The sequence below is a fragment of the Triplophysa rosa genome, linkage group LG9 (assembly GCF_024868665.1).
Source record: "Triplophysa rosa linkage group LG9, Trosa_1v2, whole genome shotgun sequence".
Taxonomy (NCBI): Eukaryota; Metazoa; Chordata; class Actinopteri; order Cypriniformes; family Nemacheilidae; genus Triplophysa; species Triplophysa rosa.
The window spans coordinates 5981334-5997038 of NC_079898.1; the positions used below are offsets into that span (position 1 = coordinate 5981334).

At 37.2% G+C, this 15705-nt stretch overlaps 2 protein-coding genes across 2 annotated transcripts; one reads left to right on the forward strand and one right to left on the reverse strand.

The window, feature by feature from the left end:
- Nucleotides 1-5381, reverse strand: LOC130559183 (chymotrypsinogen A-like). Its single transcript, XM_057342111.1, has 9 exons — nucleotides 5325-5381; nucleotides 5053-5120; nucleotides 2501-2708; nucleotides 1656-1763; nucleotides 1478-1498; nucleotides 1199-1355; nucleotides 853-1121; nucleotides 595-740; nucleotides 1-370 (listed from the first exon to the last, which is right to left on the reverse strand). The coding sequence occupies exons 3-9, from the start codon at nucleotides 2613-2615 to the stop codon at nucleotides 101-103; spliced, it is 1086 nt and encodes a 361-aa protein (XP_057198094.1). The 5' UTR covers nucleotides 2616-2708; nucleotides 5053-5120; nucleotides 5325-5381; the 3' UTR covers nucleotides 1-100.
- A 3765-nt stretch (nucleotides 5382-9146) lies between these two features.
- On the forward strand, nucleotides 9147-15299 carry pla2g12b (phospholipase A2, group XIIB). Its single transcript, XM_057342091.1, has 4 exons — nucleotides 9147-9507; nucleotides 11954-12030; nucleotides 13949-14114; nucleotides 15181-15299. The coding sequence occupies exons 1-4, from the start codon at nucleotides 9147-9149 to the stop codon at nucleotides 15297-15299; spliced, it is 723 nt and encodes a 240-aa protein (XP_057198074.1).
- Nucleotides 15300-15705: the final 406 nt, after the last annotated feature.

The following is a 15705-nucleotide window of genomic DNA, read 5'->3' on the forward strand; positions in this document are numbered from 1 at the left end:
GTTAAATATTAATCAAGAAAAATATTTTCATATAAACAAATATGAAATGAGGACAGTAACCCTTAGAATCATCATGTAATTTTAACAATCTTTAGAAAAGTTAAAAAGGAGGAATGATGGAAAATGTGAGAGACAGAGAAAACAAGAAGCTTTTGAATGTGTGTCTGTTGAAGCTGGACTCATTAGAGACATAATCAATAAATCCAGGCTCATAACCAATTGTGTGAGACTTGATCCAGTTCTCATATTTAGACACTCTTGTGTACACGCCAGGACACGACGGTGTCCCACAGCCTTCACCAAAACTCACAATTCCAGACTGGATCCACTGGGAGCCCTTCTTACTAACCAGTGGTCCTCCGGAGTCACCCTGAATAGACAACAACATAACATTTACACTTTTACAATAAAAACAATCCACTGTAGCTAAACCAGACATATACAGTAAGTGCCCAACAGATGTGGAAGCGATGAAGTCATTACATAAGAGCTGTGTCACCAATGACCACAGGATCAGGTATGTAAACTCACTTCCACCTGAAATATCTCTGTTGGTACTTAAATAAAAAATGAAAGGAATGTCTGATATTGTACCTGACAAGCATCTACTTTTGACTTATACATCTCTCCAGCACATATCATGTTGTCTGTGATCACTTTGAAACAGGAATTTTTTCGGCAATCACTGTCATCAACGATTGGTACGCTCCCCTCCTGCAGTGTGGGGGCATTGGCGCTGGCTATAAGAGCATAATAGTTTTATTAGAAAATAGTTTTTTTCTCTGAAATTGCTGTGATGCTTTGAGGTGAGCTTTACAAACCAGAACATGTTTTCAACTTGTGTTTACTCACATCCATATTGGACTGCTCCCCATCCTGTGACCCGACTCTCAGTACCTGCAGCAAATGAGCTGTTGGCACCAGCCAGAAAGACGGGTCTGATATAATCCGTGAAATACACAGTAGAGGAGAGCTGCACTAGAGCGATGTCGTTGTCTTTTGTAGAACTGTTATAACTATGATGAGGGTACATGTCACTCACACCTGTGCTCATCTCATTTGGGTTTGGAACTGTTTGACCTTGATGTCCCAAGTATACCTTCATGAATGTTTTCTCAATGCTGTAAATTAATTAAAGGGTTAATTCCTCTATAATTGCGTATACTGTATGTCTTTATTTAAGCTTTAAACATCATACCCTTGGAGGCAGTGAGCTGCAGTCAAAACCCATCTTTCACTGATGAGACTTCCACCGCAGTAGTGCTCGCCGTCGGAGAATTTTCGAAGGCTAACTTGCCAAGGCCAATCCTTTTGTTTCGCATTGTTCCCTCCAACAATTTTTGGTCTGATGGGGGCTGTGCCACACACAGATGAAATACGGGAAAGTGAAGGTTCCTTGTTGAAATGCCTCACAAACACACCAAAGCATTCTGTGTGAAATATACTGTAAGTTTTATGGTATTTACAAGAGACTTACCATCCAACTGACAGAGAGAGCCTGTGAAAACACCCAAAGGACATTATCAATAGAGCAGGTGATGTTGATGAAAATGATTCAGGAATCAGTTACAAAAATAATAATTCAGTTAAGATGTCAAGAATTAAACAGCAATATGGTTTTATTTGTATATAATTGTTTTGGTAGATGATCTTACCTGTTATTAGTATGACTCCAGCAACACACAAACACACCGCGTTAAACCTCATCTTCTGGTGTCTTCCGTTCTTCAATTTGTTTGTTATGTACCACCAAGGGTGTGCTCCTGAAAAGAAAAGTTTTGTGACATTTTGTTATCATTATTATCTAGCTTAACCCTTTAATGCTTGTATTTACAGTCTTTTACAATTGCTAGAATAATACTCAAGTCACTTTTTCACAGCACAGTCTATGTGAGCTAAACTGTGGATCAATTTTCATTGTTTTGATCACAAAATGTTTTCATTGACGATATCTCTCAATTTACGTAAATTCTTTTCTCACTTAGACACAAACACTACCAAAACTTGATGTGCTATGAAGGCCAGTATGCAAATGTATATATACTCTTTTCAAAACTGTTCAACTTGAGTTCAAAACCAACCAGGATACAATATGAATAAGACAGAAATGTGTAACATTCCAACAATACAATAACACCACATTGAAATATATTCTGCTTTTAAAAAATCAAAGACTATCAAAGCAGTTAGATGTAACTCAACAATTACACAAGTTATAGTTTTTTAGTTTCATTACCATACAAAAGGTGAAAGTGTGGGAATAATTTTGTACTGTGATGTAAGCATAAACTGAATTCTAATTTTGTTCCTGTTTTGTTACAACACTTTTACAAAAGAAAACACTGTGTAATGCTGTTGCTAGTATTATGGAAGAATGACTTGATTTGAGTGTGAATGGAGTGTTTTGATAGTTTGAGTGCATTTTGAATGTCAAATGAACTGCTGTGCTAAGTTGAAAGTTGGTATGGAGAACTGTGTGAAGAGTTTTGAAAAAAATAACCCGATGTCACGGCTGCGATGTCTTGTTGCTTTTCTGCCGTGTTCTTTGGATTCCGCCTGCGGGCGTGGTGTGGCCACTGCGGGAATGGTCGGCCGGGTTGGGAGCACCGGGGCATGGGAGTGCCCGTGCCTTTAGAGGCAGTTTAGATTCCTTCTGAGGGGGGCATTGATCTTGAGACTCCTGGCGTGCGAACATTGCCGGATTTACTCTGGAACGAACGAACAAACAAACAAACAAACGAACAAACAAACAATCCTCTTGGTGTCTTTTTGAATCGTTGAACTCAAAATGACTTGGTGGCCTTTAAATAAAACCATTTGTTAAACATCTCTTTCTCCCCTCTTTGTTTTGTTACTCTCCCTTCCGAGGGCGTAACACCCGAGTACTGAGAAATGTGTCCTAGCGATTGTGAAATAAACTGTAAGAACCTCAGAATGTGTGTGCATGCTTGTGTGTGTTTCCTCATGTAAAACAAAAACAACATTTATAAAAGAGATGTGTTGTTTTTCTTTACAGAGATACAGTATGTGTTGTGACCATACGCGTAATGTCCATATAGGTTTAATGACATCTTTCAATCAGCCATATTGTTCTTTTGAATATAATTTATATATTTCATTTGTAAAATATACATTAAATACTGCCATTAACTTCTAAAAAATGTACTTTTAACTAAACATTTTACTAAAACTGAGGGCCTGGTTTCACAGAAAAGGCTTAAGCATCTGGATAGCATCCTGGATAGCATCCTGAAACATCTGGATAGACCAGGGACTATCCAGATGTGAGGATCCTGTTTGTGGACTTCAGCTCCGCTTTCAACACCATCATCCCATCACTGCTCCAGACAAAGTTAACCCAGCTATCTGTTCCTGGCTCTATCTGTCAGTGGATCACCAGCTTTCTGACAGACAGGCAGCAGTTAGTGAGAATGGGGAAACTCACATCAGCACCCGCACAATCAGCACTGGCGCCCCCCAGGGGTGCATTCTCTCCCCACTGCTCTTCTCCCTGTACACAAATGACTGCACTGCCCAGGACCCTTCTGTCAGACTTCTGAAGTTCGCAGACGACACCACACTCATTGGCCTCATCCAGGATGGTGATGAGTCTGCGTACAGACAGGAGGCTGAGCAGCTGGCTGTCTGGTGCAGTCATAACAACTTGGAGCTGAACACGCTTAAAACAGTGGAGACGATTGTGGACTTCAGGAGAAACCCCCCTGCACTCCCCTCTCTCACCATCATGAACAGCACTGTGGCAGCAGTGGAGTCATTCAGGTTCCTGGGCACCACCATCTCTCAGAACCTGAAGTGGGACAATCACATTGGCTCCATTGCTAATAAAGCCCAGCAAAGGTTGTACTTCTTACATCAGCTGAAGAAGTTCAACCTACCACAAACTCTATTAAAACAGTTTTACTCAGCTGTCATAGAGTCTGTCCTCTGCACATCCATCACTGTCTGGTTTGGCTCAGCCACTAAGTCAGACATCAGAAGACTACAGAGGACGGTTCGGACTGCTGAGAAGATCATTGGTGCTCCCCTGCCCACCCTCCAAGGACTGTATACATCCAGAGTGAGGAAAAGGGCTCAGAAAATCACCCTGGACCTCTCACATCCAAGCCATCAGCTCTTCACAATGCTGCCGTCCGGTCGGCGCTACAGAGCACTGAGCACCAATACAACCAGACACAACAACAGCTTCTTCCCTCAGGCCATCTACCTCTTGAACAGTTAAATGTTTTTACACACCGTGCAATTAATAACTCTGTGCAATAAATAATTAAGTGAAATATTAATTATATCCTCCAGATAATACACTATCTATTTTTTATACAACTTTTTCTGTAAATTATATTTCATTCATTCTGCTGTATATAGCACATACCTTGTACTACAATAGTCTATTCTTATTTTTTACTTGTACATATTTACATACATACATAGCTTTACACTCTCTATATCTTTATCTTATGTTTATTGTATTGTATTTCTTAATTGTTTATACCCATACGCCCTTATTTAAATCATTGTGTACTGTATTCTATTGTGTTATGGTCTCTGTGTACTGTTGTTGCTGTTTCTGTGTTCTGGATGCTCCTGTCACCAATACAAATTCCTTGTATGTGCAAACATACTTGGCAATAAAGCTCTTTCTGATTCTGATTCTGATTCTAAGGGTAGTCCTAAACAAAAATGAATGTGTGACCTGTCTTATCTGAATATAACTTGCCCTTAAACATCTTAAAATATATCAGTGCCATTGTTTTGTCTCAAGATGCACACTAGTAATGTATTCTTCAAAGGCGTTTTTATAAAAGCAGCGACATAAATATTTTACAGTAATTCAACTAAGCAATAGTCCTGGCTTAAGCTAAACCGTGTATGTGAAACCGGGCCTAAATGTAATATGTAATTAAATCTGTTGCACATTTTTAGTGTGTACTGTATTTAAGGTTTTTTACAGTTAACCAACTAACAGGTTTTTACCACTTTAAGGCAGTGGTCATCCTCACTGAATCTCTACTAGAAACAGATGCATAAACTCACCTGCTAGGTTAATCTGTTTTGATGTTCCCAATTGTTGAACAGACTGATATTGTCCTGGTCCGGACTAACTTCATTTTATGTAACAATGTAAAGAAAAACAAATGAAGCAGACTCATTTCTGTCCAATGTCTCCTGCATTTCCATATTGTAACACAGATTCACATTGGAAAAATATAGGACGTTTGTCTTAGTACATACATTAACATTCATAATACATATTGAAAACTACTGTATGCTTATTTAAAATACAATCACTTGACTTTATGACTTACAAAGATGCTCCACCAGACCCTGCAAACAACTCGGGTGGCGGCTTCATCTGTATTTTTCTCTTCTAGTAAAACAACAAGTAAGTGAAAGTGAAAGTAGTTGCCTGTGGGTACTGTATGCAAACCCATTCTTGTCTAAGTCAACTCTTCCAGTGAGTAGTGAACACACGCACTGCAAGTGGTGAACACACACGAAGCAGTGGACAGGCATCAGTGCAGTGCCCAGGGAGACACTGGGGGGAAAACTGGGGTTCCTTGCTCGAGAGCACCTCAGATGTCTGGGCACCTTGCTTATAGGCTCTCTAATATACACTCACCTAAAGGATTATTAGGAACACCTGTTCAATTTCTCATTAATGCAATTACCTAATCAACCAATCACATGGCAGTTGCTTCAATGCATTTAGGGGTGTGGTCCTGGTCAAGACAATCTCCTGAACTCCAAACTGAATGTCAGAATGGGAAAGAAAGGTGATTTAAGCAATTTTGAGCGTGGCATGGTTGTTGGTGCCAGACGGGCCGGTCTGAGTATTTCACAATCTGCTCAGTTACTGGGATTTTCACGCACAACCATTTCTAGGGTTTACAAAGAATGGTGTGAAAAGGGAAAAACATCCAGTATGCGGCAGTCCTGTGGGCGAAAATGCCTTGTTGATGCTAGAGGTCAGAGGAGAATGGGCCGACTGATTCAAGCTGATAGAAGAGCAACTTTGACTGAAATAACCACTCGTTACAACCGAGGTATGCAGCAAAGCATTTGTGAAGCCACAACACGCACAACCTTGAGGCAGATGGGCTACAACAGCAGAAGACCCCACCGGGTACCACTCATCTCCACTACAAATAGGAAAAAGAGGCTACAATTTGCACGAGCTCACCAAAATTGGACAGTTGAAGACTGGAAAAATGTTGCCTGGTCTGATGAGTCTCGATTTCTGTTGAGACATTCAAATGGTAGAGTCAGAATTTGGCGTAAACAGAATGAGAACATGGATCCATCATGCCTTGTTACCACTGTGCAGGCTGGTGGTGGTGGTGTAATGGTGTGGGGGATGTTTTCTTGGCACACTTTAGGCCCCTTAGTGCCAATTGGGCATCGTTTAAATGCCACGGCCTACCTGAGCATTGTTTCTGACCATGTCCATCCCTTTATGACCACCATGTACCCATCCTCTAATGGCTACTTCCAGCAGGATAATGCACCATGTCACAAAGCTCGAATCATTTCAAATTGGTTTCTTGAACATGACAATGAGTTCACTGTACTAGAATGGCCCCCACAGTCACCAGATCTCAACCCGATAGAACATCTTTGGGATGTGGTGGAACGGGAGCTTCGTGCCCTGGATGTGCATCCCACAAATCTCCATCAACTGCAAGATGCTATCCTATCAATATGGGCCAACATTTCTAAAGAATGCTTTCAGCACCTTGTTGAATCAATGCCACGTAGAATTAAGGCAGTTCTGAAGGCGAAAGGGGGTCAAACACCGTATTAGTATGGTGTTCCTAATAATCCTTTAGGTGAGTGTATATCCTATTTTACAGAATTGTATCGTATTTTGAAATAATGTTATTACAGAAATAGACCCTTTTTAGGTAACAAATTTACAAGTCGGTTTAAAAAAAATCATTAACGGCCTATTTACTTTAGTGCACAAGTATTTTACTGTGTGTAGTATAAACGGTGACCGTGATATTTGTAGTAAAAGTACACTGTAAAACTTTGCTGTAGTTTTTGCAGCTGGTTTGCCAGTACCTTACTGTAGATTGAATTAGTACTTGATATACTTTCCAATTAGTCGTTTTTCAATTACTTTAAAGCACTTTTGAGATTCAAAATGAGCAAGAAGAGACTGGCATTAGTACAGCAACACTACAAAAAATTGCATTTTTCTCTTGTTTTCAGTAAAAATATTTAAAACGTCTTAAATTACGATACATTTACATAACAAGAAAAGTGACCCAAGATATTTAGTCTTGTTTTATGAAAGAAAAATATATAAACTAGGTAAGTTTATGCATAAAACAAAAATGTACATTAAATCTACAGTAAGTTACTGGCAAACCTGCTGCGAAATTACAGCAAAGTTTTACAGTGTACAGTATGACAATGCAGATGTTATTTATCTGCCAAGAAAACCGGGTTACTATAATAAAACCAATATTAGTTTTTCATAAGGGTGTCAGCAGTTGACACCACAACTTCACTTTGACCTAAATTAACGTTCATTTGTTTGTGAATATAAGAACCCTATAGCCAATCATCTAGCGCATGGGGGGGGGTTTCTTGCCAAGGACCCCCAAATTTGATAACCTTTTGTTAGGGACACCTGTTTCAAAAATACATATCCATAATTTTAGGTATGGACGGTTTCAAAGCGACAACATAAACAGGAGCGTCATTTGTGTATGGCAGGGGCTGGCGGCTGCCACACCATGGCTGTCTGGTCAGGTCAATTCAAAGTAATATTTTATTGCAGGAGCATGGGCATCGGAAGCACGAAAAAATGTAGGTGGTTTATTTAATAAAATTATTATACAATAAAATAATAATATTAATTAATATTAACATAAATTAAATAAAATATGAATAGTTATATTATTAGACACTAGACAAACACAGGTTTACTGCAGTCCAGGTGCACGATGAAACGGTCTATAAAGAAGCATTTAAGCTGTTAGAAAAATAGTAAGTGTGATACTATTAAGGCTATAAAATTTTACAACTTTTGGGGACCCCTTGCAACATTCTGGAGGCCAGCAGGAGGCGCTATTGTTTGTCCAGTGCACATGCAATGATTTATAATACCTTACTATAATACAATACTACTCGATCTATATTAAAAATATATAAACACAAATGTACTTTATTTTTATTTAATTGACATTACTTTTGTAGAAAGCTGTTTTCACTTTGACATTAAAGAGTTTGTTGTATTTTTGTCAAAAATCCAAATTACACTGATTTGTAAAATCAAGAAAAGGGTTAAACATCCAAGGGGGTGAATACTTTTTATGGGTAATGTATGTGTGTGTGTGGGGGGGGGGTATCTGACTGACAGCACTAATGATAGAGCACTCATCATATTAATAGCTGGTGTCTCTCATGTCAGCCAAAATGTAGTTTGTACAATCTGCACTTTTGATGTCAGTGATATTACAGTTGTGTGATAAGCAAATGTGTGACTGCAGATTCAATAACAGAAAGCTCTTTTATATAAAAATACAGAAGAAATTTATATTTAGTGTTTAAGAAGCATTGAAAACATAACTGAAACGTTTACCGGATGGAACTATTACCATTTTTCCAATATATTAGAAACCTTATCAAAGTGTGGCAATCCAGCATTACTTTACGCAATCGTTATTACCATGATTAACATCATTTCACGTGACCATGCTCATTTCAGTCATAGGTATGAAACAACAACGCGGCAAACAGAATTGGTTCAGCTGAGAGTCAATTGCAAAAACTGCAGAAACACAATAAGCCCAAGTAGATAAAAGCATTGTGTGTAAAGAAGAAAACCGTGGTCTTTATGTCACATAATGTGAACTGCAGATAATGAAAGCAAGAGAGTGGATTGCAAACAGGGATGGTGACTCTGATTCACAGAGAGAAGAAGAGATTGGAGGTGACCTTTAACCCGAGCACCAGTCAATGCTTTGCTGTCTGCTTGATCTAATCACAGGTCAAAGTCTCTTCCACGAATCACTATCAACACTGTCTGTTTGAGCTGTCTTTTCACCAAAACCCTTCGCTACTATTCATCTCACCTTCTCCTCGGGCCCTTCAGATCGTCTGGGACCCTCGGCCGCATCATGTTGTCCCGTGTTCTGGTGCTGTTCCTGGTGTGTGTCTCCACAGGCCTGGCCGCCACGCTCATCCAGGCTGCTGTGGATTCACCAGCTGACGGGTCTGTTTCACCTGAACCGCAGGCAGACGGGAGCCCAAATGTAGACCATGCTGGGGAGTTTCAGTCAGAAGACGTTATAAAGGGAGATGCCCCTGTTGAAGAAAAACCAGCAGAGACTCAAAGCGCTACTGAGGAGTCTGAGGACGATTCATACTGGGGACTCGGCTCCATCAGAGACAGCTTTCAGTCGGTCAATGGATACTTTGACTCTGTACTGGAGCTGATGGGAGGTCGGGATGGTGTGTGTCAGTACCGCTGTAGATACGGTAGGTGAAACACCACTGCGGTCATTTTAGGAAGCGTTTGGCACTTTGTTTACTGCACATTTGTGACCCTGGACAACAAAACCAGTCTTAAGGGTCAATTTTTCGAAATTGAGATTTTTACATCATATGAAAGCTGGATAAGTAAGCTTTCTATTGATGTATGGTTTGTTAGGATATAGGACAATATTTGGCCGAGATACAACTGTATAAAACTCTGGAATTTGAGGTTTTGTGATCCAGGGTCACATTTAGTTACATTTTATTAAGTTATTTGACATTGAGTGATGTTGGCCAAGATTGTGACCATACTGACAATGGCTGAAAAGACAATGTACTCACTCTCATGTCCGTGTGATTTTCTTCAGAGGAACACAAATAGACAAATTCTTTATAGAATGTTTAAAGTGTTTTTTTGTGACCATGGCTGTCAAAAATAAAAAAATGAATCACATTGAAAAATGCTCATATTGTACATCATGTGCTCTGTATTTAGTTTTTCTAAATATATTAGTTTTGTGTGAGGAAATATTAGAAATGTATGTTGTTATAATCTTATATAACAGTCCAATGAAAATCCTGCAGAGAATTATTCAAACAGATAGTATAGCTAATGTACTACAGCTTTTGGAAGATTTGTAATAACAGCCTACTATGTATTGTGTATAATACAAAATATCCTTTGTATATACAGTATCTTTTCATTTTTTGTGTGTTTATAATTTATTTAAAAACATTTGAATTGGTTAAATTAAATACAAATTTCACGCGACCATGCTATTTTCATCTTTAAATCAAAGCTGTTTTTATCAAAAACTAAAAACAAATGGATGTGGATAGTCAATTGTAAAACTGTTGAAACAATGAAACCATGACCTAAATTATATATATTGTATATATTATAATTATATTTTGAAAACAAATACTGTATATATATTCCCCGTTTTCTATATTGTTGTTGTTCTTTCTATATGTACTGTATATTTATGGTCCATTTGTTTCACAATGTGTTTTCAGTACATCTGCTTTGCAACAACGCAAAACACTATAGAATGCACTATAGAAATGAACTTGGCTTGACCTTCACCAACGCATTTTTTTTTAAAGAGCTTGGCAGCCATACAGCCATAGTCACTGTAAACTGCTGACCTGTATGGAGGCATGAAAAAATGACAGTATTTTATTTTCTTGGGGAACTATTTCTTATGAAAACATTAATTGTGCTTTGCAATAGATCTTTTATGATTTCATTTAAAAACAATAATTTAATATTTCTTAAAAAGTAGATTTAATGGTTTGATAGTGACACTCTTTTACTGACCTTATGTTTGATGTAATGATTTCCAATGGAATCCAGTGTTTCCAGGTGAAATGAATCAATGTCAGGACAGGGCCCTCAGTGGCCTCAGTTTTCTTGTTGACAGAGGCTCAACAGCTGATCGCAACACGCTCATGAATCTGAACGTTTCACAATCCAATAAGAACTTTTTTGGCTTTATCAGTGACCATGTCCTTTGAACACCAAAATAAAGTCTTTTTTTGTTTCTACATTAAATAATCCTACATAATGTAAAGAACATTGAAAATATAATCTTGATATCGTTATTACTTCAAAACAATACATATCTGCCTAGTTTTACCCAAAACAAACAGTCTATTACTTTAACCTTTATGTGTATGTGAGTGTACGTACCTTAAAGTCATATCTTGTGGAGGCCAGAAATTGTTTAAAGTATTTCATCCGTTTATGTCTACAGTACAGTTTGTCATTGTACATTTATTTCTGTAATAACTGTATAATAAATGTCATGCAGCATTTAAATGCTGACTGAACATATGGCAGATATCAGATAAGGGATTAAAATAGGTGTAGCATTTAATCTTGCATGTACAGGGTTTTTTCTTCCAATGACAACAGGGATGAACCAATAGGAGCTTTGGGATGTTTTCTCGTGTGCTGGTCAACCTGTGGTCTGACTGACAAAACTAAAATTGGATACAAAGTAAATAGTCAAAAAGGAATTTAAAGGGAAACCTTGATCGTAGCTCTGAATTGCTTAAGATATTGGACCTGAAAGACATGATACTGTGCATTAAATTCATGCTACCAAAACATTTACACGTCACCAGCACCTGTTCAGAAAAAGTAATGTAATATTGTGGAAAAAAATAGATAACATTATTAAACAACAGAAAAACTAATAAGAGTAAAACATTGGAAGATTAACCAAACTTTGTTTTGTTTTTGGCTGTTTGTGTTGGGCAAAAATAAGCAGTTCAATTTTACTTTTAACAAGGTCTCTGGTCATTTCAAACATCACTTTGAATTGTTTTTGAAGTGATGTGACAAGTACACTTTAATAACTTTTCATTTTTCAGTATGTTTATGTTTTCATGGTACTGAAAGGTTTATAAATGCCGATCATAATTGATATGTATTTATTCTCAGGTAAAGCTCCTCAGCCTCGTCCTGGCTATCAGATGCCTGAACCTGATGGCTGTAGCACCACACTGCTTGGCTTCCAGGTACCGGACAGCGTATGTGTCTCTTTCTATCTACTAACATAAACTCTAATACTTTCTTTACATCCACCCCTGTGCATGTCAGAAGATAAAGGGGTCGATTAAAAGAGTTGTTTACTCAAAAGCTAACATTACTGTTCTGTATGTCATCATTCACTGACCCTCATGTTAATCCAATTCTGGGTGATTTTCTTGCATCTATGGAAAACGAGAATTATGTTTATACTTTTTTTTCGTGGTCACCAGGGGCTGTTAAGATCTATAAATAAATTAGTGCTTAAAAAAGTGAAGGGTGTAATTTTCTGGTGTCAAGTTATTTTCTCCTATCCCAGTTTTTTAATGTGCAGTGACAACTATTAGTCAGATATTCTGCAATTTACTTAAATTTTGCAATTTATTAAATGTGGCTTTGCAACAAACTCAAAGCTCTACTTTTTAGCTCAACAATAGCTAAATAATAGAGCTTTATAAAAGCGGTAGTGTGAAATAATCTCATTGCCATCAACTGAAATTTGGGCCAAAATTTGCCATAAAACATTGACGTTAAAATATATTAACAGGATGTGATTTTTGCAGTTGGGTTCGTTTGTTGCCTCTGAGTTACAGTTTTAATGGTTTCAGATAACTTTTATAGTAACAGTCATATTAACTACTTTAATGATAGTTTTATGGTGTTCAATTGGAGCTTGCACTTAGTCACCCTTAAGGTGTCCTAAGCCCTATATTAACATTGTCCCTAACATCCAAAAAACACATTTAAGCTTGGAATATCACAAAATGTAAAGAATTTTTCTTTTTATTGTACTGTGTTATTGTGCATTCAGGCATTTTTTGTGTGGTTTCTTATGTTGTTGTTTCGTGAATAAACTGCAATGTGGTCCAGACCTTAGTTAGAAATCAAACGTCAGGCCAGGTGAGACTAGTATTCCACAGTTTAGCCAAACTTACAACCGAAGAGGTTAGACGTTAGAGCCTGAAGAGACGGTGAACGTCTAATGGGTTTTAGTTAAGCCGATTGAGAAAGTCTGATGGCGACCAGCCAAGCAGCTGATGGGAATGCTGTCAGGATAAAAGAACTCAAATGAGCCAATTAAGTTCCACACAAAGACTCAAAGACAGCCCTGTATGCAATTTAAAGCTCTAAAATAAATTTGGCGTTTAAGGTGTCCACTCAGAAAGCACTTAATAAAGACTATATATCTGTATCCTCCACTAATATTGGCTGCAAATGCAATCGTCTGTTTCACCTTGAACAAATTACGATCAGACTCTAACCTCCATTATTACATTCCATAAATAACTGATGCTCTGCACAATAGAAACATTTATTATCCAAATGCAATAAATTATTTTTGTAGTAGCTGAACTCTTCCCATATGAATTATATGCTGGCAGAGAGAATTGCCTGGCGTCACCGTGTCTGGAAAGACAAATAGATCATGTGCTGTAGATGAACATGTTCTGTCATAATATTATTTTAAGAGATGGAACGGTAATCTCAGCACAAGATATCCAGAAGACCCCATTGACTACCATAGTAGGAAAAATGAGAATGGTAGTCAAAAGTGCCCCAACTGTTTGCTGTCCTACAGTCTTCAAAATATCTTCTTTTGTGTTCAACAGAACAAAAAAAATAAAGTAATTTTTCCTACTATGGTAGTCAATGGGGTCCAAGAAGTGTTTGGTTACAAGCATTCTTCCAAATATCTTTCTCTGTGTACATCAGAGCAAAGAAATTTATACAGATTTGGAACAACTCGAAGGTGAGTAAATGATGACAGAATTTTTATTTTGGGGTGAAGTATCCCTTTAATATCCATTGTCTACAGTCTACATGACACTGTAGTGACCTGTAGATTTTGCTACACTGTATTTTTGACACGTTTGTTTTAATGTTGTGAAATGTGCTGTTTCTCCGCAGTTTGATATGGGTGTTCCAGCCATGACCAAATGTTGTAACCAGTTGGACATTTGCTACGACACCTGTGGATCAAACAAGTACCGCTGTGACACCAAGTTCCGCTGGTGTCTCCACAGCATCTGTGGCGATCTCAAGAAGAGTCTGGGCTTAATGTCAAAGGTTGAAGGTGCGAAATGCTCTCAGACCAACACACCTCAACTCGGTTCCAAAACCCAGCAAGCTGCCTGTTTTTAACATTTACACATGTTTTGAAAGAGTTGTTTTAAGAGACCAATTTCTTGGGAAGCATTGCAGGTATTCGCTGTGCATTGCATCAGGTTCATTACATAATGATGCATAAAAGGGGATGAAGCAGGAGAAATGTCAATTATAATTTTAATTCATCCTATACTAAAAAGTAGATTACAATTCTAAAATTAAAATACACTGTAAAAATTGATTTGTTGTTTCAACTTAAATTATTAAGTTATGCTGCCTTAAGTTTTTGAGTTAATTCAACATAAAAAAAATATTAGTTGTTACATAAATATGTTATGTTAACTAATGTTTTTAAGTTGAATTAACTAAAAATTTTAAGGCAGCCGGGTAACAATTTTTTTTAAGTTAAAACAACAAATCATTTTTGCAGTGTACAAGATTTTAATATTCTATCCATTATTTGTATTATTTTTATGCTTATTAGAGCCTAATCACAGAATAAACATAAGAAAAAAAACTAGGGCTGTTAAACGATTAATCGCGATTAATTGCATCCAGAATAAAAGTTTGTGTTTACATAAAATATATCTGTGTACAGTGCATATTAATTTTGTATTTATAAACACAAAACATACACATACTTTTCTATATATTTAGGAAATATTTAAATGTATTAATTTATATTTACCAATAATTTAAATTCTAAATAAACGTTTATTAATTGTTATATGTTATATCTTTCTTTAAAAAAAGCATTTATGTGTATGTGTTCATAAATAGAAAATGAATTAGCACAGTACACCGACATAAATTACGCAAACACAAACTTTTATTCTGGATGCGATTAATCACGATTAATCGTTTGACAGCACTAAAAAAAACATAACACCAAAATCTGTTTAGATTCATTGTAGGCAGCTTTCGATGTTCTTTAGAACAGAGGTATTTTTCTATTGTGGCATAATTGTTTATTATTGATAAAAGATTCAGTGTGGATTGTTATTGTAATAACCTCTCTTCTTGTTTATCTTCAGCATGTGAGACGTTTGCAGACACCATGTATAACACTATATGGACTCTGGGCTGCAGGCCCTTCATGAACAGCCAGAGGGCAGCATGTTATTGTGAAGGAGACGAGAAGGATGAACTGTAGACACCTGCGCAAAAACACACCATCATCAACACCTGTTCACACAACACCACAGCAGGCATCAGTATTAACATGAATACACTTTCCAGTTCATATTTCACTACAACATCTCTCTTTTCTCACACACACTTTGTCCTTTGCATAAGATAAATTAAGGATATTTTAGGACCATTAGGACAATTTTGCAATGTGTGGTTTTCATGACAATTAAGCATATTTTCACATAATAGTTGTCATTATATTCACATTACTGTAATGCGGTTATTTTGAAGGTTTTTTGTTTTTAATCACCATCAAGTACAAGTCCAAAACAAATGCAACACAAACCTTAAATTTCAATAATATATCAATATATTGTTGTGAAAATGCCACAGTGCCGGTTTGTTAATTTAATTTTGTTCAAGAAATT